Here is a 26,589-nt window from a genome sequence, read left to right as displayed (position 1 = left end):
AAGCCGAACCGGAAGAGGGCGGCTCTGCGCATGCTCGGCAGCATTCTGAAGCCGAGGCAAGTGAGGGCAGCGCTGCTGAGCAAGCAGTAGAAATCTCAACTTGGCCATTTATATTTAAAGGGAGCGTGGTGGTTACTTAAGGATCGGTTCAGCCTCAGAGTCTGAGACTTCAGCGACTTGCTTGCCCTTTCAGCAGCCCGGGAGTGGGTTCTTTTCATTGAAGAGAAACTGCTTAGGGTATTAAGAGTGGTTTGTTTTGTTTTTTAAAGAAAGTGGAATCCTGAAATCAATAACTCAGCTAATAACGCTTTATATAATAGCAGCGCTGGATAGTTTGCCAGTATTAAATAACGGATAATTAGACGCAACTTTTGGTTGTGCTAGCTAAGTTGCTGAAAGAAACGAGCATGTCATTATTTTTTTTGCTCTTGCAAGAATAATAAATAAATGACGCATGAATCTGAGCTTCCAACTTCAAGGGCTTACGATAATCTAGCTCGCGATGATTTATCGCTCAAGGGCGCTCGGGTCTTTATCTTGCAGGAGTTTGCGCCAGTCCTGTGCAACTTGCTGTAAACTTCAAAGCATTTCCGATCAGGCATCTGCGGGCATTCGCTGGTCCCGGGGGACATTGCGGGAATCAAGGCCATTCAATCTACGATGCGCGCGGGCTTGCAAAAAGGCGAGTGCATGCATTCAAGTTGCCCAGCGCAGCGACTTCTAGCAGCTGTACAGGAAAGAGATGGGCTTTGCGCAGCATTTGATCTCGCACGACCATAGCTGTCAAGTTTTCCCTTTTTTAAAGGGAAATTCCCTTATTCCGAATAGGATTCCTCGCAAGAAAAGGGAAAAGTTAACAGCTATGCGCATGACATTTTATTGGTATGCCGTTGCGCATTGTGTAAGATGTCCTTTCCCTATAAGTAAAATTAAAATAAAATAGGCGCAGGTAACTGAGTTGGTTTATTGGGGGTGGATAGGAAACCTGCAGCCAGGTATTATTAGGGCCAGCTTAAAGCGTCGCAAAATAAGCCGCAAACTTTCGAGCTCTCCAGAGAAAAAAAAATCGCCCTCGCCTCGGGCAGGAACGTGGAATATTTCTTGGAGAAAGACACGGCAAGGCGCGCCTCCCCGCTTCCCCCGCCAAGCGCGCAGCGGCGGAATGCATTGTTGTCTTGCTTTCCGCTCCTTCGCGGCTTGCCATGCCGGGACCGCCTGGCACCGCCCCGCCCCAGCCGACCAGGAAACAGCCGCTGCTCGCTGGCTCGATCCTTGCCCCATAACATTTGCTGCCGTTTGATCAGGAAGCGGATCGGGCCCTTTGCAGGCGCAGCTGCTTCTGCCGAAGTCCGCCTGGAGGGCGAGTGAAGGTAAGAACTGAAAGAGTGACTTACTTGGGCAAATTTGGGTATACTTTACGCACATGCGGTCCTCCTCTGGGGTTTGGTTGTTTTCCCCCCAACTCCCTTAGCGACGCCACTTTTCCTACTGGAAGGACTGCGCTGGGTAGTTTTTGACAACAGGAAAGAAAGCAGTTCAACAGGTGCAGCGTGGAGGTACTGTGATAGGCAGGAGTGCCAGCCAGCTTGGCCCGGCGTCAGGTGACAGCAAAAAACTGCCAGGTTTTTAGCAGGGGCAATTAGAATAAGATCTACTATTTGATTATTGATGTAAACCTCCAAAATGTATTTTGTACAGTTAAGTTTTTAACTTTGTCTTTGGTAAAGGTAAAGGGACCCCTGACCATTAGGTCCAGTCGTGGCCGACTCTGGGGTTGCGGCGCTCATTTTGTTTTATTCGCCAAGGGAGCCGGCGTGTAGCTTCCGGGTCATGTGGACCTAATGGTCAGGGGTCCCTTTACCTTTTATTATTGGACCAGGGGTGCCAACTTGAATAAAATATGGGCGGGTGGGCAGATAAGCTCCGCCCTGCATCATCAACCACATGATGCGACACACACACACAACATTTGAATGGCAATGCCCATCAACTGGGGGAGGGGGGCTCAAATATTTTATGGGAGGCCAATGGGATCTTGGCCCCTAGGAGTTGGCTCCTATGTGCTGGACATGTCATGCTCCTCCTGGAGTAGTTTGTCCACCTTTGGTCCTCATCCTGCACTCACTGCTCACTTGTGGCTCCTAGAAGCTGCCAGGATGCCGCCACACGCCAGGGAATGGCTCTGGCTGGCCAACCAAACCAGGTGAGGGAAGCTGATGGGTCTCAAACTCTGAGACAGTTAGGGACTTCTGCTGCATGTGAAGAAGGCTCTGGTGGGTTGAGTGGAGAAGACCAATAGTAGGCCCAAGGGTCAAGAAGACAGTGTCTGCAGTTACAGTAGAGGGATGTGAGGGGCAGATGGGACTCGTCCACCTGGGAAGGGAGCCCATCTAGGAGAAGGAAAACTCTGATCCTAAACCTCTGCTGCCTTGTGGGATATTTTGGGGAGAAGAAAAGACTGAGCCAGCCCCACCCAAATCTGGAGTCCTTAAGATGGTTGGATGGTGCCTTGTACACCTCCTTCCAGCAACTCCTGCAGCCAAGCTGGTGCCAAAAGTATTGCTCTCCTTTCCTTTGGACCACATCAGTGAAGTCGAGAGAGGGGTCTTGTCGTCCGGGCATCCCAGGACCTCCATACACACTGCCCATGCTTGTCCACTTTGGTGCAGCAATTGTAATGTGCTAAGTGCTGCATGGTTTCAGTCATGGTTCTTATTGCTGCTTTTCTGTCTTGCATCTTATTGTATTGTATTGCAGCCTGCATTCCACAGAAAGCAAACTGAAAGACAAGAAAATACAATATAAGAAATGAAATAACAATACAGCTAAATATCAATGGGAATGTTGAAAGTGGCAGGCCATGGATCGCCTGAATGAAGCTTGTGGTCCACAGACCATAGTCTGGAATCCCTGTACTAGGTGATTCAAGGCAACTAGCAACATGTAAAATTTAAAGCTATCAAAAGAGGGACGATAAAATGCAAACAAAGCAGTATAATAAAAGCAGCAGGAATATAATAAGAGCAGCAGCTGAGAAAACCTCAATGAACCTGCAGCAAAATTACCCAGCCTTCTTACTTGGCCAGCCACAATCCCTCCTGAAATAATCTTAATGTCCTTAGCTACTGGTAGTTTGGTTTCCGTAGGGAGGGCATTCCACAGCAACTGGAAAAACATTTCCTTCTTCCCACCTGCTGCACTTGAGTTTAGGAACAGGATCTCTCATGCTGAACAAAGTTCACAGTAAGGCATATACATATATGGGATAAGGTGGTCCTTCAAGCATCAGTCATGGGCTGTTTAATGCTTAAGAATCAGCGCCCATAAGTGGCCCTGGAAATGAAGAGGAAGGCATTTGTGGGGGGGAGGGACAACAGCAGAGTTACATGCATCAGCCCAGCCCCAGGCAACAGGCATTTTGAACCGGTTGAAGTTTCCGGACACCTTTCAAGGGCTGCCCTTATCCCCACAACTGACAGTATGTGGCTGAAAAGTGGCATTGCGCATTAATGGCATGATATACTGGTAACCTGTGGGACACGGGTGGTGCTGTGGGTTAAACGACAGAGCCTAGGACTTACTGATCAGAAGGTCGGCAGTTCGAATCCCCGCCACGGGGTGAGCTCCCGTTGCTCGGTCCCTGCTCCTGCCAGCCTAGCAGTTCGAAAGCACGTCAAAGTGCAAGTAGATAAATAGGTACCACTTTGGTGGGAAGGTAAACAGCATTTCCGTGCGCTGCTCTGGTTCGCCAGAAGCGGCTTAGTCATGCTGGCCACATGACCCGGAAGCCGTACGCCGGCTCCCTTAGCCAGTAAAGCAAGATGAGGGCCGCAACCCCAGAGTCGGTCACGACTGTACCCAATGGTCAGGGGTCCCTTTACCTTTACTTATACTGGTAACATACCCAAGAAACTCCGGGAACGGGAAATTCTGACCAGCAGATATTGAACAGAGGTGGAAACCAGCTCACCTGCAAGCAGGCTGATTTCCTGGACCTACTTGTATTTTTTTTCACGCACTCACTGCTTGTGGTTTGTCTCCATTGCCATGTGATGACCTCCGTACATGCGAGGAAGCGGTTTGGAGAAGCAGAAGTGCTGCCAGATTTGGGCTGTGGAAGGAAGTTTGCCGAGAGGCACGTCTTTCTATTAACCAGCAGATATCTTGAACTGTGGGACTTACATGCATGTAGCATATGCTTTCTTTCTCAGCAACATTTTATTGGGCTGTTTTGTCTTTCGCTGTTTGCATTCCAGCAACACGAGATCTGCCCTGCGGTGGAGCATGGAGCCGGATTCTGAGAGCAGAGATTGCCTTGTGGCCAGAACATCCAGTAAGCCCGAAGAGGAAAAAGTAGAGGATACTGAGAGCGGCATCAGTTGTGCCCTAGACGGAGGTGGGCCTCCTTCCAGGGAAAAGTGGGAGAATGTGGATCTGAAACCTGGCAGAGAAACCCCCAAGAAACAACTCTGTGGCTATTTAAACAAATTTTCTGCAAAAGCCCCAATCAAGACCTGGAAGTCGCGTTGGTTCGTCTACGATGAAAACAAATGCAACTTACTTTACTACAGGACAGCACAGGACATGAACCCTCTGGGGAGCATAGAGCTATCCAGCGCTAGCTTTGATCTTAAGGTGGGAGCGGAAGAGGGCGTTTTTGAAATCAGGACCCCCAGCAAAGCATTTATCCTCCAGGTATGTGGAACACATGGCTGGTTAGGCTAGTGGTGGGGAAATGTGCATGTTGCAGCTGGTGGCATGCAATGGGACTTGAGCTGATAGGGTGTCCTAAAGGGATCTTGGGCAGGGATCTACCCTTTGTGCCCAACTGAAGGCATTGAAACAAAGGCAGACCAGCCATACTAGTGTTGGCGGATAAATTATTTGGATTCCTTGTCCTGGAGACTCGATGCGCTTGGGGGCTTCCACAGAGCTGAAGCTGTGAATTTCCTGAATTAGCCTAGGACTTGCCGATCAGAAGGTCGGCGGTTCGAATCCCCGCGACGGGGTGAGCTCCCGTTGCTCAGTCCCTGCTCCTGCCAACCTAGCAGTTCAAAAGCACGTCAAAGTGCAAGTAGATAAATAGGTACCACTCCAGCAGGAAGGTAAACGGCATTTCCTTGCGCTGCTCTGGTCCGCCAGAAGCAGCTTAGTCATGCTGTCCACATGACCCGGAAGCTGTACGCCGGCTCCCTCGGCCAATAAAGCGAGATAAGCGCCGCAACCCCAGAGTTGGCCACGACTGGACCTAATGGTCAGGGGTCCCTTTACCTTTACCTTTACCTTTAGGAGATGTTATAACCAGTGTTCTACTATTGTGTCCAAAGAACCGGAAGCATTTATATACAGGAGAGGTAAACATGTTTTGCTCCATTTAACACACATTTTAACATCTCTATCACCATTGAGAAGCCAGCATTATCTTGGTGTAGTTTACACAGCTAAATCCAATTGTAGCTGAATGTTCACTTAACCAGAATCCCAATCTTCTCTTGTTCTGACATTTAATGGTTCTTGGCTGCAGACTCTTGGAGGACAAAAAATAATAAAATTAGCATGCAGAGCCAAGTTTAAGTAATCCCTATTTTTTAATATTGGCAGAAGATAAAGGAGTTGGAGCCTTCGGGTTGCATGAACTTCACAATTTTCTCTTCCCTTTACAAAATATCCTGATTCACAGTTTGAGAAGAAGAAAGCTCTTGTCTTCAGGAAATTGCCATAAACATGATTTCCTAGTGAATTTTTTCTTAAAGCAGAAGACAACCCTAATAATTCATGGCAGTATCCTGACCTCCTGAGACCATTAGCATCCTCTGCCTCAAAGATTATTAAAACAATACAAGTATGTTACTTTTGCTGATTGTTGGTGGGGGAAGACTTTCTTGTACATTATTATCATTTTTGACAGCACACTCAGTGTACATGGCATTTTACACTGGATGCATTTGTACATAACTGGGAGGGGTGGCTAACACCCCAGAGGACAGGATCACACTTCAAAACGACCTTGACAGATTAGAGAACTGGGCCAAAACAAACAAGATGAATTTTAACAGGGAGAAATGTAAAGTATTGCACTTGGGCAAAAAAAATTAGAGGCACAAATACAAGATGGGTGACACCTGGCTTGAGAGCAGTACATGTGAAAAGGATCTAGGAGTCTTGGTTGACCACAAACTTGACATGAGCCAACAGTGTGACGCAGCAGCTAAAAAAGCCAATGCAATTCTGGGCTGCATCAATAGGAGTATAGCATCTAGATCAAGGGAAGTAATAGTGCCACTGTATTCTGCTCTGGTCAGACCTCACCTGGAGTACTGTGTCCACTTCTGGGCACCACAGTTCAAGAAGGACACTGACAAACTGGAACGTGTCCAGAGGAGGGCAACCAAAATGGTCAAAGGCCTGGAAACGATGCCTTATGAGGAACGGCTAAGGGAGCTGGGCATGTTTAGCCTGGAGAAGAGGACGTTAAGGGGTGATATGATAGCCATGTTCAAATATATAAAAGGATGTCACATAGAGGAGGGAGAAAGGTTATTTTCTGCTGCTCCAGAGAAGCGGACACGGAGCAATGGATCCAAACTACAAGAAAGAAGATTCCACCTAAACATTAGGAAGAACTTCCTGACAGTAAGAGCTGCTCGACAGTGGAATTTGCTGCCAAGGAGTGTGGTGGAGTCTCCTTCTTTGGAGGTCTTTAAGCAGAGGCTGGACAACCATATGTCAGGAGTGCTCTGATGGTGTTTCCTGCTTGGCAGGGGGTTGGACTCGATGGCCCTTGTGGTCTCTTCCAACTCTATGATTCTATGATTCTATTCTATGATTCTATGATAACACTCGGCCATGGTTTGTTCAACAAATCACCAGTTGTCTTGCAGACGATTAAACAAGCCACAGTTTGTTTCCCAGCCACTCTTGCCTCATGCCTCTGTAGCCTGGCAAATGTCTGCGGTGGGGTGTCCTGTTAAGCCATGGCTGAGCACGGCTGTTAAGTTTGTAGTTAAAACAAGCCATAGTTCACGAGCTGCCAAGAAGCCATGGCTTCAAATTGTGGTTTGTTACCAGAAAACAAACCATGGTTAGTCTCCTAGTCTGGGTTTGGATGTTCAGAAAAAACACATGCCGAAACAAACCATGGATTACTGTTGTGTGCAATCCGTTGTTTCGTAAGTGAAAATCACACACACACACAAAAGCAGACGCGGTAGACTGACCCACCTGGTTCCCTTCTTGCTAAAGGCTTGGGGGGGGCCTATATTTTTGTCAGTTCAAATGCTGGCCATGTCTTTTTGACAAGGGGTTCCTCAGTTTAGGCACTAGTGGTTGATGATGGGCGATGGCACATCCACCGCACTGAATATTCATATTGAATTTTTAACTGTATTTTGATTGCTACTTTTATTTCTGTTCTTTTTTAATTGTATTACAATTTGGATTTAGTGAATGCAACAAAATAGAATATATAAGAAGCCAAAGAAGCAATCAAAACACAATTTAAAAATCATTCGGCGTCTAGCACAGAACATTACAATGGTTACAACAGGCAAAAAAAATCATTAAGTAGCCTGCCGAAACTCAGCAATTTTCATGTGGTCCATGGGGTGGAAAGTTTGGAAACCACTGCACTAGGCCCTGTGCTTGCACAGGGAAGCCGAACTTACACTGCGTCAAAACCTCCCCAATTATACTGGATTTTGGTAAGTCCATGGTCTGTTGTGATGAGGTTGGGTTTGTCGCTGAAGTCTATCTGTTGTGGAATTTAGCTGTATCTGTAGGCAACTCCTTGAGTTACACAGATCCTGTATTTAATAATTTTTTCCCCCCAAATTGAACTGTAGGCTGTCGACAAACAGACCATGATATACTGGTTGCAGCAGTTGCAGATAAAACGCTGGGAGTTCTGTAGTAACCAGACTAGAAGTCCGGCAGAGGATGACACAGATTTCCCCTGTGTGAATGACACCACACTTAACAATAGTAAGTAGCAGCAGCGCAAATGTGTTGCCCCCACCCCCACCCCTACCCCAGGGGACAGGATTATTTCACCAGTGCTGGTTTAGCTGGTGCTGCATAAATTCAGCTATTTAGCAGGGCTTGATCCTACAAATATTAATGCAAACAGAATTATGACAGGGCTGGGACTTGTGTGTGTGTGTGTGTGTGTGTGTGAGAGAGAGAGAGAGAGAGAGAGAGAGAGAGAGAATCTGCTTCCTCACTGCGCACAAATTGCACAACATCAGCCTAAGTGCTAAAGCAGGGTTTGCTAACTTCTTTTTAGTTTGAGGACCGCATTCACCCTAGGAAAACTCCCCAGTGGTGGCTGTAGCCCCAAGTGGCACATGCACAGCGCACACAAGACACAGCTTCCTCTCCTCAGCTGATTCATGCAGATCAGCTGAGGAGCAGCTCATCCTATGATAAATGGGATGACCAGGGAGGGGCAGATTAGTATCCCTGTCAGGGTGCTGGACTGGCAAAGAGCTTTATATCTCTTCACCCATGCTATCCCCACTGTCACTGCCAAAAATTGGTAGGGTCTGGGAACAAGGGCACAGAAAAAAATGCTTGGGTGACTGGATCAGGCCCCTGGGCTAGGGTGTATTAGTCGCCACGGGTGACTAAACACAGCAGGCCAACTCTCCAGCAGAGGACAAAAAAAAATGCAGGCAGATGGTCCATTAGGGGGAAAAGTTCGGACATTAGAACAATACCTTTTACTGGAAGCCACAATGTAGGGAGCAAGCTTTAGAGTTCAGCAGAACTCTTCATCAAGCTGGATGTTAGGCGAAACAGCACAAAAAAAGGAAGGAGAATATTCTGGCATGCAGAGAAACCAAAGTCTGTAATTTTGATGGATGGCTTTCTGGAATGGAGACAATGCTATGCAAGACTCCAGCCCAAACCTTTATGTATCTACTCTGAAGTTTAATGCAACTGACATCTAGTTAAGCGTGTCTGTGTTCACATTGCTGCTGTGCTGACTCTGCATCCAGCACACTCTCTCTGCTAATTTTTGAAGCTGCGGTCGCATGCAGCAAACTACGATCCATATTGATCCTGTAGTTTCTTAACAAATACTGCTGTTTTGTGTGTGTATGTTTTAAACTGGCTTCAGTCCGATTAGAAAACTTGATGTGGAGTAAGTACTAATGTGAGCAACACCCTAACAGCCATCGCACAAGTGCAGATGACGATTTAGTGAACAGGAAAACCGGGGGGAGTGGGGGTTGCAGGGATGGGGCAACCAAACAGGTCACCTGCATCAGGTGAAGACATCCCTACCCCATCTGTGCTGCAAAAAACTCCATGCAAATGTAGCTTGAAATTCTAGGGCACCAGCTGGGAAATGACCTCACTGTGTTTTAAGCCGCAAATGTGAATAACATGCCCTCAGATTATAGCTGTGCCTTCTGCAAAAAAACAAACAGAAAACACCTCTGGACGCCATAAGAGGCAATGGCTCCTCTCGGTTTATAAACACGCCAGCAGTTATTTGGAAATATCAAAAGTAGAGGCCTCCAGTGTCAGCCTGCTCAAGTTCTGGGCTTGCCTCGGCATGTGAGAATTTTTGAAGTTGACCACTCCACTCAAGGCTAGCCTAGTTCTTCACAGCAGTTGCAGAAATGCTTCTTAAAAGTCAGCCAAAATGGGTATCTCATTTGCCGCAAATGGGTGGCAGTATTTGTTATGTACTGAAGTTCTCACCCTGGGCCAGCAGGGGGATAATGTAGATAGTTCAGGTCCACATATGCAAATAAGGGATTGAAAGTGACGTTCAGTGATTGGATAGTTACAGAAAATGGTTACTGTTGCGTTCTAGTGGAGCTCTGTATAAGCAGGCTGGCTGAACCCTTCAGTTCAGTTCTGTTCTGGCCTGTGAATAAACAAGAGCTGTTTGAAGAATCGCTGTGGTGTCTGATATGTTCACCCACAACTTAACAGTATTTGTGTAATAGACAACAGAGAATGCACTGATAGCAGTTCTCTCTCCCTGCTGTGCTTGATGCACCTATAACTTTAGCTTGGGTGTGTCTGAATCCCATTGATTCAGCTGGTTTGTTTGTTTTTTCCCTCCACAGCAGACGCAGAACATGAGTTTTTGCCCCCTGTGAAAACCCCCACAGATGTCGGCCCGAAGGCAGCCGCTCTCCCGGCACCTCTACAGCCTTCTCACGCTCTTCAGAACATCTCCCTCAAGCATCCTTGGATTGAAATACAGTAACTGTTTTTCTCTCTCTTTTTTGAATTTCTGGAAACTAGCTGTGTTAAGTCTGTTGCACCACTAACAGCAGAGTCCTTTTGACATCTGGAGGACTAACAAATGCTCCTTTGTGTCCTGAGTTTTGAAAGGCGAGAGCCAACCAGATGGCATGAAAGAGGAACCTTGCTGTAGGCATGGGTGTCGCTATAGAGGGGGAAGATGTTGTTATGGAAGGTGACATTATACTTTTTTTAAAAAAAGCAAAATTATTAATATGCTTAAATGTGTATTTTAGCTTTATTAAAGGAAAAAGGAAAAGGCTTGACTGTGCGCAACTTGCATCGATCAACTCTTTTAAGCATTTATGGCTCAATCACTATTTCAATAAACTCACAGGTGTTGCATAAGAACTTAAGGAAAGCTGTGCTGCATCCGATCAAGGACCCCTTTAGCTAAACCATATTCCTGCGTTGCAGGGGGTTGCACTAGGTCAGGGTTTCCTAAATTTGGGTCTCCAGCTCTTTTTGGACTACAACTCCCATCATCCCTAGCTGGTGGTCAGGGATGATGGGAATTATAGTCCAAAAAAACCAGCAGGCGACCTAAGTTTGGGAAACTCTGGACTAGATTATTCTCAGGGTCCCTTCCAACACTACAAATCTCAGATTCTGTGTCCATGAAGGACTTGAAGAAAACATTGTGCTCCCCACCCAACAGCTGTTTCTCCCTAGCAACCAGGGAGAAACAAGGTTAGTCAGAAGCAAAAATGTGGGGAAGTAAACATTGTGCAGGAGCAAAGAATTCCCCCATGAACCTTCCTCTTTGTTCATATTACATTCAAATAGAATATTTAGGCGTAACTGTAATGTCTGAGTTTTATACGTTTTTGTGCAGATTTCTTTGTTGCACAAATGCTTGTACCTCATTTGATCTCTCTACATATGATCAATATACACTTGATGACTTACAGCTGAACGTGTGAACCAGCTCCAGGACGTGACATTGTACAGTGGTGCCTTGGGTTACATACGCTTCAGGTTACATACGCTTCAGGTTACAGACTCCACTAACCCAGAAATAGTGCTTCAGGTTAAGAACTTTGCTTCAGGATGAGAACAGAAATTGTGCTCCGGCGGCGCGGCGGCAGCAAGAGGCTCCATTAGCTAAAGTGGTGCTTCAGGTTAGGAACAGTTTCAGGTTAAGTACGGACCTCCGGAAAGAATTAAGTACTTAACCCGAGGTACCACTGTATTTGAAGAGTGATGATACAGTCATCAGATGACGAGCATGCATGTATGAACCCGGCCCTAAGTGAGTCCAAGTCCTGTGAGTTTGCGACAGCTGGGAACAACGGCTACTAAATGACGAAACCGTCCGAAGTCACTAGGAAATGACTGGATGTTGTTGCAGGAAGATGTTGCATTGTGGCACGAGTGTCCCAAAACAGCCTGCGGCATTTAAGCGTTATTAATTCACAGGTTCTGTCTAACCATTCCCATGCGCTTCTGTGCTTCTAGGAACACAGTGCATCATCTTTATGGTAGCTGGCAGAGCCGGAGGGACAATGGTGGCATGTCTTGTTTGGAGGGGATCCAAGACGACCTTGAAAACGCAGCCAATGAGGAGCAGGCAGAAACTGAAGCAGAAGATGCAGGTACTTGTTTCTGTACGATGGTGAGAACATTTAAAAATAGCATTGCTTACTTGTTAGTCTCAGGGCCGGATTTAGATTTGATGAGGCCCTAAGCCACTGAAGGTAATGGGGCCCTTTATATGTCCAGCTGTCCTTTGTCAACAACAAATTGTTGCTGGTTTTTTTGTGTTGAATGATAATTTATGGACCTAATAGGCACCTAAAGCACATGCAGAATGTAGGCACCCTATATATAGAAATGAGCAAACCAGTGATATTTTAAGGAGCAGGCTAGCAGGCGGGACCCATTACTTACATCACAGGAGCCTACACAACACAAAACACTGTTGCTGTTTTATTTTATTTGTTTTTTATCTTATATTTTGGAAATGTACGCCCAGTTCTTTTCCCTTTAATTTTTTTTTGGGGGGGGCCAAGAAAGTGGGGCCATAAGCTATAGCTTGTTTAGCTTATACATTAATCCGGCACTGGTTATTCTGCACAGCTGTGAGGGAGAAACTGGGAAAAGTGAGCACAAAAGCCTTCATTGAAGCCTCTGGGATTTATTCTGAGTAAATATCAGGGTTTAATTAAGCATTTCTAGGTAACCTGGGCATAGACCCATGATAGCACGAACTTACAAAATCGTTAGCACATGCTAAGATATACCCATAGATGCAAATGTCCAACTTTCAGATGGGGGACGGACGGACCTCTCACTCGAATTTCTATAATATCTTGCTGTGTGAATTCTGGGCCCAGTATGCAGTACAGTGGTACCTTGGTACTCAAACGCCTTAGTTCCCAAACGCTGAAAACCTGGAAGTAAGTGTTCCGGTTTTCGAACATTTTTCAGAAGCCAAACGGCCCATGCAGCTGTCGGCTATTGTTTCTGGGGCGCCTGCACCAATCAGAAGCTGCGCCTTGGTTTTCAAACATTTCAGAAGCCTAACGGACTTCCAGAACGGATTAAGTTTGGCGCTTTTGTTTTTGCTATTTTGCATTTTTGTTTTTGAGGTTTTTTGGTTAATTTGTTTTTGTGACTGTGTGGAATCCAAAGCCCCCTATCCAAACAATGACTATCATCAGTCTGGGTAAGAAAAAAATTAATTTTAATTTTTCTCATCTACAATACTGTCTTATTTATTTATAGTACAGTACACTGATTATTGCTTTCATTTTGTGGATCGACGGTCTCGTTAGATAGTAAAATTCATGCTAAATTGCTGTTTTAGGGGTTGTTTTTAAAAGTCTGGAACGGATTAATCCGTTTTGCATTAATTTCTATGGGAAAGCGCGCCTTGGTTTTGGAACCCTTTGGTTTTGGAACGGATTAAATTTGAGAACCAAGATACCACTGTACTGGATTTTCTAGACCTAGAATGCATGGATCGGGCCCTTCTTCCTACCTCCAGTCTGCTGGCGAGAAGTGCTGCTTATGTACTCATTAGAAGTAAAACAAGCCTTGTCTAATATCAAACATTGCTTTCCCTTTCACTCAAATTTTGTCCATCTAGCTGTTTCTCACTCACTCACCCACCTCATCTTGCTATTGCAAATACACACAAGTTGCCAGTCAATACCACCCACATAGGATAAACGGTAACCACAGATCAAAACAATCTGTGCCACCACTGGAAAGCAGGAAAGTGTCCTACGTTCTTTTCTTCCTCAGGTGCAACAGAGACGCAGAAGGATCCAAAGTCAAGGCTAAAACCACCTTTGGTTAGAAAAGACAAAAAGGAAAGCAGGAGTTTGCATTGTTTTGCTGAAGGGGCAAGAGATGGGAAAACAGCTTCTCTTCAGCACCAAATTTTAGTCCTTGAAGAGGATGTTAAATCTCAGAAGGTAATCCTGCCCTGACATGTGTGTTTGGTATGGATGGAGTCACCATACCATTTTGATCTATGGGGAAATGTGCTTAATTGCCTTTTTATCTTGACACAATATTGTACGAGAAGGTGTGTTTCTGCCTCATGTATTACTGTTGCTGGCAAGAGAAGAACAGGACCGAACATGTGCTGGCTGGGGCTGATGAGAGCTGTAGTCTGAAACATCTGGAGGGCACCATGTTGGCTAACGCTGCATTAGAAGGTATTATGAAAGGAAACACACCCATCTTCTCTTCTAGCATCTAAATGTTGTTGTTGTTTAGTTGTTTAGTCATGTCCGACTCTTCGTGACCCCATGGACCAGAGCACGCCAGGCACTCCTGTCTTCCACTGCCTCCCGCAGTTTGGTCAGACTCATGCTGGCAGCTTCGAGAACACTGTCCAACCATCTCGTCCTCTGTCGTCCCCTTGTCCTTGTGCTCTCAAACTTTCCCAACATCAGGGTCTTTTCCAGGGAGTCTTCTCTTCTCATGAGGTGGCCAAAGTCTTGGAGCCTCAGCTTCACGATCTGTCCTTCCAGTGAGCACTCAGGGCTAATTTCCTTAAGAATGGATGCGTTTGATCTTCTTGCAGTAGCATCTAAATACTGTGTCCCACATCCAGCTTCCAATTTGCCTTTTTTTCTGGGCTCTGGTAGAAGGGTCATTCTAGAGCTATAGTGTGTTTCCTCTTTACTAGGTTGTGGTAGAGGGATGGTTGTGGAACCAAGGTTGGAAAATGGTTGGAATACTTGTGTGGTTGTGCCCAGGTACTGGAGAGCTACACCTAAGTTACACCTAAGAGGGATACTGCCAGTATAGCTTGAAGAACCGATTTCTCTCTAGTAACTCACAGAGGCACCATGCTACACAAGCCTAACAGTGGGTCACAGCAGTGGCGTAGCGTGGGGGGTGCGGGGGGGCCGGCCGCACCGGGCGCAACATCTGGGGTTAGGGCAAATCCACGGGTTAGGGGGCGCAAATCCACGGGTTAGGGGGCGCAAATTACTTGCCTTGCCCCGGGTGCTGACAACCCACGCTACGCCACTGGGTCACAGACTGAGTGATTGCATCAGCCTATGATACAGACTCCCTGCTGAAAATTGCATTTCCTGTGCAACTGCTGAAGGACAACGTTGTTCCTGATATTTTGGAGGAAAACTGAAGTTAGAATATCTAAGCTATTATGAAATACAAGCTGATTCTCTAACGGTGCTCTTAGGTTTTTTTCATGGTGAGACTGTCAAAAGGTTTCTAAAATAAGCTGAATTCTCGGAGGAACAAAAATCTGATTGTTTTAAGGAAGACTGGTGGCGGCCATATTTGGTATCTAAGTCTTGCCAATTTAAACATGATTATACAGCTGAAGTTTTTTAAAAAAACCAACAACAAATAAAACACTTTTCTTATACATTTCATTTTAACTGGTAAATTATTCAACGTCTTAATTGGAAGATTATGATTTTTATCATTTTGTTGCAGGAACAATGTAAATTTAACTAGCCTGTAGTTAACGCCTCATTTGTGCTTCTAGAATATCGGCACAGCATCAACTCTCTGAATCTTGGGAATTTCCTCCAGAACTGTATCTGAAGAATCATTGTGGCTTATTGTCCTCACTAATTATAGTTGGAATGGAAAATTAGTTCATCCTCATATGATAGAAATGCATCATTCTTTGTTCCTTTCCAGATACAGAAACGTATGTTTGATCACTTTGGAATCCTGCGCTTCCTCCAAGTTGTTCAGAGTATGACTTATAAAGCTGCCTTTAGAAAATTAATGGTCCCTGTTATGTACCGAAGTTCTCACCCTGGGCCAGCAGGGGGATACTGTAGATAGTTATGCAAATGAAGGATCGAAAGTGACGTTCAGTGATTGGCTAGTTTCAGAAAATGGTTACTGTTGCATTCTAGTGGAGCTCTATATAAGCAGGCTGACTGAGCTCCTCAGCTCAGTTCTGTTCCAGCTTGCAAATAAAGAGCTGCTTTGGAAGAATCGCTGTGTCGTCTGATATGTTCGCCCACAACTTAACAGTCCCCCCCATGTTTACTTTTACAGGAACTGGTTAAGCTTCTCCACAAAGCCCTGGAGGCAGCCCAGCAAGAGAAACGAGAGTCCTGCAGGTACCTGGTCACGGCAAAGGAGGAGGATAGGCTGGAGCTGGTGAGGCACAAAGTGAGGCAGATTGCCGAGCTGAATAAACAGGTTGAAGTGCTGGAGATGGAGAAAAAGGAGCTGGAGCAGGGCCTGGCCTTGAAGGACGAGCACATCGGGGAGCTGAAGGCCCACGTGCAGCTCCTGATGGACAAAAACCAGGCCAAGCAACAAGTCATCCTGAAGCTGACGGAGCAACTTGCCAGAGACATGCCTGACTCTGTTGGGGAGGCAGACACCATCCCCATGGAGACCTTGTGCAAGCAGCAGGAAGAGATCGAACATCTGAAGGTACTCTGAGGCAAATGGTGCAATGGCAGGGCCGGCCCTACCATTGGGGAGAGCCTTGGAGAGCATATGTGTTGGGCGCAGCACAACAGTAAATGCCTCTTTAGTCCCCTCTCCCTTGTCTGTTGCTGCACAAGCTCTCCTGGGGCCCCTTATCTGTCCTGATGATTCAGGTACTATCCCATCCCTGGTGTTGAAGGAAAAATTAACTGCTGGTCTCTTCAGCTTCTGTATCTGGGGCACCATCTCTGGTGGCAAAATGCTTTGGCCTGGGTACAGGAGGAGGTGACGATTATGACCTCCTTCCACAGTTGCACCTTGGTGATATGTTATCCCATCGTTCTATACCTCTGTTTTATTTTTGTGGCTAGTCTGTGTGCACCACGATACCATAGCAGCTCCTTTAAGAAACAGCCCGGAATATGATATTGAGCAGAGGATTCAGTCTCCTTTAAAAAATAAATAAATCACTGTGCTCCTTCATCCCAAAGGAGCCCTCAACATCTGGAGTGCACCAGGTTGGAGATGACTACACTTAGAAGACAGTGTTCTGGTTATCTCTGTGGATGTGCTGTTTTCTGTCTGTCTACTAAATAGGACTTCCTGTTGCTTTTTGTCACCAATGCCCTGGGCCTGTTTGAGGAGCCATGGAAAGCGTCCAACAACAACACAGATTGCCCCCATCTTTCTGTCGGACACCATTTGCCCATTCACAAACCAAACAGATTTCTTGGGTGTACAAATCGCAGTTGTGCCAACAGGTTATTTCTACATATCTTGTCTTTTCGCCAGGATGACTTAGAAGCGTACAAGATTCAGAACCAATTTCTGAACTGCGAAATCCACCAGGTTACTAAAATCTGGAGTACGGTAGCGCAGAAAGAGAAGACCCTACTGATGAAGGTAAAAAGCCAAAGTCTTTTAAAAAGTCCAGTGTTTGTGCTTTAGGCTCCATCTGCACTATACATCTACTGTATAACAGTATTATGCGACTTTAAAACATCTGTAGCTTTCCCCCAAAGAACTGTAGTTTGTTGAAAGTGCTGATGATTTTTAGGAGACCCCTATTCCTCTCCCTTCGCAGAGCTACGATTCCCAGAGTTCCCTGGGAAGAGGGATTGGCTCTTAAACCACTCTGAGAATTCCCAGAATTTGAGGGTGAGAGGGGAGTCAAGGTGCTTTAAATGTGTGTTGAATGTGAGGTGTGGATCTTTGTGTTGGTTCTCTGTGTGTTTGCCTGTGATCAGTGGCGTAGCGTGGGGGGTGCAGGGGGGGCCGGCCGCACCGGGCACAACATCTGGGGGTTAGGGTTAGGGGGCGCAAATCCACGGGTTAGGGGGCGCAAATTACTTGCCTTGCCCCGGGTGCTGACAACCCACGCTACGCCACTGCCTGTGATGCTCTCCAACTTTCTAGGAGCCGACCTCAGCTGTCCGACCTTAGGTTGCTTGTGGCTACTTCTGAGCATAACATGGCAACAGGAAGCCATGGTGATATTCTGACTGCAACACTTTTTCACTTTTTCAAATTCCAGTGTGCCCGTCTGCAAGCCCACAACTGCCAGATTGAGAGCAAGTACCTGATGATTCTGCGGAAGCTGCAAGGCCTACCGGACTTTGCCAGTGAACATGTGGAAATGCTGAAGGGCCTTATCCAGGAAGCACTTCAGTGGGGTGTGAAGGAGGAAGCCATGATCCCTGTACATCTGAGCCCAATCAAGTAATGGCTGTGTGTGTGTGTTTAAAATAGATGCAGCACTCTTTTATTTTCACCAGGCTCGCTGTTTCTGGAATATGATGCTGGTCTAGATGGGTCTGATTCATCAGACAATCCTTATATTCTTACTGTCCGTGAGCTGTCATTGGCAGATTATCAGCTAAAGCTTTATTTGATAATCCTATTTTTAATCCACAAAGGCACATTTTCACTTGTGGGGCTGGGAGGTGAGGGTAGACTCGCTTACATTATGAGGTTACCTTTGATTTTGGTGTGTTGCTGTAGTAGGGAAAGGCAAAAGAAAATATGAGCTGGTTTTTCCTTCAAACAGTCAGTGCTAGCATTTTATATTATCCTTAAACTGTACATTATCTTACTTTTTTATTGTCAAAAAGGCACCTACATTAAGATCTTTGGCAAGATACATTTTTTAAAATAATGATAATAATCGTTAGCAGAAAGTTTACAAACTTTTCTTTAATTAATTTGACAGCTCTAGAACTTGATGTTTTCCCCATATTCTTCTCTTTTCACCATTCAGCCAGTATGATGACTATGGGTTTATGACAATTCCTGAGTACGAAGCGGCAGACTGGAAGCTTCTGGCAAAAATCCAGGCTCTGGAGATCAAATCCAGTAACCTCCTGAACCAGGATGCCATGGAGAAAACTCTCTCTGACCGGTGGAATAATCTTGGGGAACTAGCTCCCTCCTCAGAGCTCAAGAGCTTGCTGCGCTGTGGCGTCCCAGTAGACCACCGCCAACGAGTGTGGAGATGGAGTGTGAGCAGGCGGGTACAGCACCTTCGCTCTCCAGGCCATTACCAAAACTTGCTTAAGAAGTGTGAGTCTGCTGAGCACCCGGCTTCCCGACAGATTGAACTGGATCTGCCTCGCACGCTCACCAACAACAGGCACTTCAATTCACCCGCTTCCCAGCTTCTTCCCAAACTGCGAAGGATTTTGCTTGCATTCTCTCTGCAAAATCCCACCATTGGCTATTGCCAGGGACTGAACAGGTAAAGGGTGCTAGCTCATTGCTGACCTTTTTAAACTCTAGGTTTGCAACAAATGGAGGGACGCGGGTGGCGCTGTGGGTAAAACCTCAGCGCCTAGGGCTTGCCGATCGTCAGGTCGGCGGTTCGAATCCCCGCGGCGGGGTGCGCTCCCGTTGCTCGGTCCCAGCGCCTGCCAACCTAGCAGTTCGAAAGCACCCCTGGGTGCAAGTAGATAAATAGGGACCGCTTACTAGCGGGAAGGTAAACGGCATTTCCGTGTGCTGCGCTGGCTCGCCAGATGCAGCTTGTCACGCTGGCCACGTGACCCGGAAGTGTCTGCGGACAGCGCTGGCTCCCGGCCTCTAGAGTGAGATGGGCGCACAACCCTAGAGTCTGTCAAGACTGGCCCGTACGGGCAGGGGTACCTTTACCTTTACCTAATAATAATAATTTACAGTGGTACCTTGTTACTTGAATGGTGTGGCTCCTGAACAAATCGGCTCCTGAATGCCGCAAACCCAGAAGTGAGTGTTCCGGTTTGCGAACGTTTTTTGGAACCCAAACGTCCAGCGTGGCTTCCAATTGAGTGCAGGAAGCTCCTGCAGCCAATTGGAAGCCACGCCTTGGTTTTTGAACTGTTTCGGGAGTCGAATGGACTCCCAGAATTCGAGAACCAAGATACCACTCTAGTGTTGTTGTTCTTGTTCTTGTTTTTATTATTTAATTGAATTTGTATACCGCCCTATACCCGGAGGTCTCAGGGTATTCCACAGAACAAGATCAACATAAAAACCAAAATATATAGTATCAAAATAAAAACAACCCACTAACACCCCCATCTGACCAGATTGCCTCAGCCACTCTGGGTAGCTCCCAACACAATATTAAAAACACGCTAAAACACCAAACGTTAAAAACTTCCCTATCCAATCTAAGTACATTGTGAAAAATTAGTCATGAGATGTATTTGACAATGACTCCAGCTGGAACTGCTGTGTTGTGACAAAGCTATAGGCGTACATGAAACCATTCAAACAGCCAAATGTTTTCTTGTGCCTGTTTGCACTTGTGCTGCTGAAAAGATGAGCTGCTCTTACTCAAAGGTTGCCAACCTTTTTTTGGGCCCAGGGGCCATGGTCATATTGGGAATGTTGAGAGAGTATCATGGTCACCAGTGAGAAAATGCCTGCCGTGGAGTGTGTGGCATAACGCAAAATGGCTGCTGTATCTGAAAGAAAGACTGAGACAGAAATGATGTGGGCACTGCCGCCGCCACGCTGCCCCGCCAACTACCCACAGTCAGTGGGGGAAAGGCACCTACATCAGCTTACTCTGCACTCACTTGTCGAGAGAAGCTATTTGTATCTCTCCTCTGTTCAGAACAGGTGTGTTTCCAATCTTGGCAACCAGTGAAATATGTACATGCAACAAGAGTGTTGTGTTCAGTGCAGGAAAAGCCAGTGCAAACAGAAACTGACCAGGAAGATCAGTCAGACTCTTGTGTGCAGTAGCTTTTTGAAGGAATATTAACTGAGACCTTTTGCAAGACACCATAGAAAGAACCACTAGGGCACCATAGTAAGAACTGGCAGCTACTATGGCACCTGTTTTATAGTTACACTAACAAGTGGGCTGCCTATTTACCACATGTAGTGTTAAGTTTCAGAAGAAACTTCCTGCTTCTTCGCCATTTTCCTCTTGTGGGAATTTTCCAGATTGAAGGACCGTAGCTGTAAGACCTGCCTGCCATTATCACCTGCTTTTCTTAACAGTAATGTCTCTTTATTCATCCCAGATTGGCAGCCATTGCACTACTGGTTCTAGAGGAAGAGGAAATCGCTTTCTGGTGCCTAGTTCATATCACTGAAAACCTAATGCCTCCAGATTATTATAGCAACACACTAATAGGCTCACAAGTAAGTCTGGGACTCCCCACCAAGCCATACAATAGGATAGTCATGGGTGAAAGAAAAATGGGTTGTTTTAAAAGGATTGCATATCCTTATGATGGAAGTGGTGCTTCTAGAGGAAAAATTCCAACGCACTTCACATAGGTGTTGGCACAGGCTTGGCTTACATCGTTCTGCGATTCATGTTAAACTAGGCAGTTGATTACTTAACAAAATAATGGAACTTCACACCTAATCCAGTGGTTTGCATGTCAAGAATCAAATTGTCCTTAAAACTAATTAATTCCTTCTTCACTGTGGCCTAATTTGGACATAATGCAAAGTTTGGCATAAAGTTACACACAAACCATTCAATTGTAGCTCATACCAATGCGATCATCAGTACCGTGGGATCCTAGGATTACCCATTTTTTTAAAGGTATTTTTTTTTAGGGGGGAGTGCAAAAAACCCCTTTTGGTATCACAGAAGGAATCTATGGGAGAGTCAGTAACACACACACTTAAGAAAAAATGACCAAAGGGAGCGGGGTTTGGAGGGCCACACACACACACACACACACACACAATCATTTTGTAACCACAGTATCAGAGTGGGGAAGCTATGGAAGTAGATTTTGTGTTTGTTCTCTTGGTTCTGCCTCCACTGCAGAAAGTATAACAATAGCTTGTGTGTGTATCTCTATAACTGTACTATGCCGCAAGTCAAAAGTTTTGATTTTGTTAGATCAGTCAGGTGTTTACAAGTACAATTAACCCCTGCGGATTTTGGAGGACTCTGAGAAGGTGCTGATAAAGCATCCTTTCAAATATGGTTATTGGTTCTTATTGATGTTTTGTTGAATCCAGGTGGATCAAAGAGTCTTTAAAGATTTCTTGTCAGAGAAGCTTCCCAGGCTGGCAGCTCATCTGGAGCAGCACCGAATCGACTTGGGCCTGGTGACCTTCAATTGGTTCTTGGTTGTATTTGTAGACAGTCTTGTTAGCGATATCCTCTTCAGGGTATGGGATGCCTTTCTCTATGAAGGTACTAAGGTAAGTGTATCCCTGCCTCCTATCCCTCCTACATTCTCACTTCATATATCAGTCTCTGCAGAGATGTTTTAGCAACCAGGCATTTAGGACAGGCTTCCGATGTGTCTATTGAACCTGTTCCTTCCTGCCTCAGTGATATTACCTTTATCATCTGTGTGACTATGACTGCATCCATCCTATGACATCCCCCTGTCAGCCATGTTTTTCTTTGTCCCAGGTGATATTCCGTTACGCTCTGGCAATATTTAAATACAACGAAGAAGCGATACTGAGGATCCAGGACAGCCTGGAGATTTACCAGTACATGCGTTTTTTTACCAAAACCATCTGTGATGGCAGGTAAGGATGATACAGGAAGTGTTTCGGATGGGGATTGTGGTTGTCAGGTGATAGTTTGTCATTCAGAGAACTGGGAAAATTCAAAAACTGGGATTGAGGCAGGCACAGATCAGAAATAAGCAATAGCAAGAGACTGATTTATAAAACTCCTGCTTACGAATGGAACACACTCAAACAGGGCGGAAAGGGTGAAATGGCTGCTGAGTGATACTCATGACTTCGTAACTTATAAAGTAGCACTATATGCGTTGGCAGCTAAGAAGATCAGGAGAAAAGAACTAGATAAAATAGCGGTGAATTGCAAACGTGATTCGGACATTTAAGCTGGCACATTCTATCTGAGAACCCCCTGCTATTATATCGTATGCAACAAATAATTTCTAGGAGATGTGACCGTGGTTCATTGTATTCGCAGTCCCTGATGTTTTTATGGTGTTTATGGTTATTGTTGTCTTTCTTTTTGTTTCCTTTGCGAATGATGCCATGGCCTTTGGCTAGTGCAATGAAGTTGTTGATGATGATGATGATGAATAGCATTGATGTCATGTTTATCTAAGGCAAATCAGAAGCTAGGAACCAAGCCAAGTACAGCTAGATTAGGGCTAAAGTGAAACCTTTTTCTCTCACACACAGAGACATGCTGGAGCCATTTCCCTCATACTGATGTGCAACACTGCATATGAGGTGCTGGTCAGATGGGGAAATGTTCACACTCCAGTTGTGTGGGGCAGCAGCACAGGGAAGTGGCTTCCACATGATGCGGTGTGTGAAAATAATGCCTGAGGCAACACTGAAACAATACTCCTTTAAAAGCATACCCCCTTATATATACCCTGCCTCTTCTTGAACGTGTGTGCCTATCTATTTGATAGTTTCATTGATCACCGGCAAATATAACCTGCACATCTAAAACATAGGTCCATGTTATTGTATATAATAATCCCTTATTCCAGGAAATCCTGGGGTTCTTTGGAAAGCTTATCAGGAGTGTTTAATGAGCAGATCAGTAATGGTTGACCAGTTTTCCTGAAGGACAGATGTCCTACTACAGCTCATTTTCCCTCTGTAATGCTTAGCCTCTGGGTAGTATTGGGTGTGTTTTAGATTGCATTCTCATTTCACAGAAGGTGGCAGACCGGCCCGGCCCTACCATTAGGCATAATAAGGCTGATACCTCAAGCTGAGGTTTCTGGGGGGTCAGGGCAGCTGTGAAGTAGTAGAAAACAGAGCTGTGTGAACCCCACAGCCGGATTTAGGTTTGATGAGGCCCTAAGCTACTGAAGGTAATGAGGCCCTTTATATGTGATAGTTTAGGGAGAGAGCTAGCAGGCGGGGCCCATTACTTACATCATAGGAGCCTACACAACACAAAACACTGTTGCTGTATGTAGGTTTTATTTTATTTGGTTTTTATCTTATATTTTGGAAATGTACATCCAGTTTTTTTCCTTAATTTTTTTTTTCGGGAGCCCCCAAGAGAGTGGGGCCCTAAGCTATACAGTGGTACCTCGCAAGACGAATGCCTCGGAAGACGAAAAACTCGCAAGACGAAAGAGTTTTTCGTTTTTTGAGTTGCTTCGCAAGACGAATTTCCCTGTGGGCTTGCTTCACAAGACGAAAACGTCTTGTGAGTTTGTTTCCTTTTTCTTAAAACCGCTTGAAGAGGTGCAGTTGCGACTTGACCGTGCTTCGCAAGACGAAAAACTCGCAAGATGAAAAGACTCGCGGAACGAATTAATTTCGTCTTGCGAGGCACCACTGTAGCTTCTTTAGCTTATGAGCCTTAGGAGCAGTGGAGGATGCTGTCCCATTGCCAGTGTTTAAGAATCCACTGCAAATCCAGTACATAAAAGGAGCAACATTTTGCCCATGACTTCAGACAGCAAAATTACTTGGGGCAGCCCTGTAATTTAGTCCAGTAGACTTGGTCTTCTGCTCAGCCTAAAACATTCCCCAGAATCTTCTGTACTGAAGAGAGGTTCCTTCCTTAGCAAAAAAAGAATTGTGGAAAATACCAGTAGTAAATTTTGAAATACTGTTTTAGGGCAGTGGTGCAGAGAACAAGTAAATTGGTCTGACACAGAGCTGCATCTAAGGTTGTTCCTAATCTTATGTGGCCTGAAATATGAGGGCCTGGTGCGGAGAAGACCCAGAACTTTGACCCCTGGGTGACACTTTCTGTCTCTGAAAGACAAACCTCTCTCAGAAATCCTGCCGCATTTTTGTGAGGGAAGCCAAAAGAGCATGTAGAATTCCCACAAGTTTCTCTTCAATGTCTACTTAGTCCAAGCTATCTTTAAAAATCCTGGCTCATATGCTTGCCCTCTTCCAGGAAGCTGATGAACATCGCCTTCAGTGACATGAACCCATTTCCCATGAAAGTTTTACAAAATCGGCGCCGAGTGTACAGGTTAAAACTGGAGTCTGAGATGAGAGAACTGGAGCAGATAAAAGTCGAGTACATGAAGGAACAGGCAGAACATGCTGCCAGCAACTCGAATGGAGCTGTGAGTGAGGATGAAGAAGATATGTAACTCCAGTTTCCTCCTCACAGCTGGCCTTCAGACATAAATGTTCACTACTTTGGAAACAAAAAAGTGTTAACACTAGCTACCCATGAGCAATGAGCAACAATGCACTGGATTGTCTTCAAGTGAACTGGAAAAAAATCATGTACTTTGGAAGCCTTGTTTCTCACTAAGGCCTTTTCTTGACGTAGTGTGTAGTGTACAGTATTTCTAAGAAGTCACCGCACCAGAAAATCTCTACAGTCTGCTTCCCTTTTTGGATAACACCAGGTATTGTAGATCTCAGTTTAGAGGTCTGTCCCCATTCCTCAACCCACAATCCATCACTCTGGGCCTATGTGGTTTCTATACTCACAGATACAAATTAAATACCTGAGACAACAGGCTAATGAAGTACCAGCACTTAATATCTCGTCTCCTCATGAGGACCAGTCATGGGCCTGTGCATACATACACACACTCAGATAAATGTCCCTGACTGGATGTGCTAATCAGTGGATTTGGAGTTGATTTCCATATACATTTCACACCCTAAACTCTATGTGAAATTCTTTTCCTTCTGCTTTTCTGGATTTGTAAAGAATTGGCGATGTGGTACATATATGCACGTACACAGAAACTACCAAAAATCACTTGCTGGACAGGATTCCTGATCCGCCCGCTTAGAGGGGATATTCTCATGTTTGCTTAGCACCCTGTCCATCTTCTCTCCACCCCCACCCCCAATTGCATGTACTTAGTGTGGCTCTACATTAGGTGCTCACCAGTAGAAATCAGTTTAAAATAAAACTATGTAGGAGTGCCATACTGGCAAAAAAATGCCAAGAAGTGGAATTCCTTGTGTTGAAGCAACAGTGAAACTTGAGTGTGTACAGACTATTTCTTTACAGGCTAGTAAAAGGTAGATTACAGGGACGCATGTGGCACTGTGGGTTAAACCACAGAGCCTAGGACTTGGCAATCGGAAGGTCGGCGGTTCAAATCCCCGTGACGGGGTGAGCTCCCGTTGCTCGGTCCCTGCTCCTGCCAACCTAGCAGTTCAAAAGCATGTCAAAGTGCAAGTAGATCAATAGGTACTGCTCTGGCGGGAAGGTAAAAGGCGTTTCTGTGCGCTGCTCTGGTTTGCCAGAAGTGGCTTAGTCATGCTGGCCACAGGACCTGGAAGCTGTACGCCGGCTCCCTCGGCCAATAAAGCGAGATGAGCGCCGCAACCCCAGAGTCGGTCACGACTGGACCTAATGGTCAGGGGCCCCTTTACCTTTACCTCTTAAAAGTTAGATTAAGCATTCCAGGGAAGGGCATTCTCTTGACATATTGCAAAAAAAATGTTGCTGGTCTCAGGATTCTAACTATTTTGATAGATGGGGCAGGTCCATCTGCTATTCATTCCCCCCCTCCCTGTGCTATTGGGACTGGTTGTGCTAGGGTGCCCATGTGTGTCCAGCTTCACAGCAGTTTTTGAAGGGTATTCAGAGGGCAGTCCTCTGCTTGAAAGTGTCGTCATTATGAGGGCTGTCCAGTCCAAGGCCGTGTACAAAGCATACATTTAAAGCAGCCCCCGCCCCCCCAAAAAAGAATCCTGGAAATTGTAGTTTACCTCTCACCGAGCTAAAATTTATAGGGCCCTTGACAAACTACAGTTCCTAGGATTCTTTGGAGAGAATGTATTTAAATGTTTGAACACCTTCCTCATTCTCTTAGAATGGCAATAGTGCCCACCTGGGGAGTGCCGGAACTGAGTTCCAGTGACTTTTGGCTGGGGAAAAAAAGCCCTGGTTATGTCCCTCATTTACTTTTTCCTTTCAAATTCATTTTGCACATATTTACTCTTCCCCTGCGCCATTTTGAATGCACTGACTTTATGTATTTATTGTTTATGTGTTTCCTTTTGACTCCAAATGGGATTCCATGCCAA

General features: G+C 45.6%; 1 protein-coding gene across 4 annotated transcripts; it reads left to right on the top strand.

Annotated features, from left to right (window-relative positions):
* The first annotated feature begins 271 nt into the window (after nt 1–271).
* TBC1D2 (TBC1 domain family member 2) lies at nt 272–25,057 on the top strand. 4 transcript variants are annotated; one of them, XM_083593036.1, is made up of 14 exons: nt 272–1,370; nt 4,257–4,695; nt 7,842–7,980; nt 10,083–10,221; nt 11,722–11,858; nt 13,513–13,685; nt 15,769–16,155; nt 16,945–17,055; nt 17,687–17,871; nt 18,410–18,886; nt 20,661–20,781; nt 21,622–21,807; nt 22,025–22,146; nt 24,479–25,057. In XM_083593036.1, exons 2-14 carry the CDS (start codon nt 4,285–4,287, stop codon nt 24,678–24,680), a joined length of 2,790 nt encoding a protein of 929 aa, XP_083449162.1. In that variant the 5' UTR covers nt 272–1,370; nt 4,257–4,284; the 3' UTR covers nt 24,681–25,057. The 4 variants fall into 4 exon arrangements, with proteins under 4 accessions (XP_083449162.1, XP_083449161.1, XP_083449163.1 ...); XM_083593035.1 differs by lacking the exon at nt 272–1,370 and having other exon boundaries at nt 4,068–4,695; nt 10,086–10,221; XM_083593037.1 differs by lacking the exon at nt 272–1,370 and having other exon boundaries at nt 4,069–4,695.
* Nucleotides 25,058–26,589: the final 1,532 nt, after the last annotated feature.

Source organism: Podarcis filfolensis (assembly GCF_964270895.1).
Source record: "Podarcis filfolensis genome assembly, chromosome: 17".
NCBI lineage: Eukaryota > Metazoa > Chordata > Lepidosauria > Squamata > Lacertidae > Podarcis > Podarcis filfolensis.
This window is presented reverse-complemented; position numbering and strand designations above follow the sequence as displayed.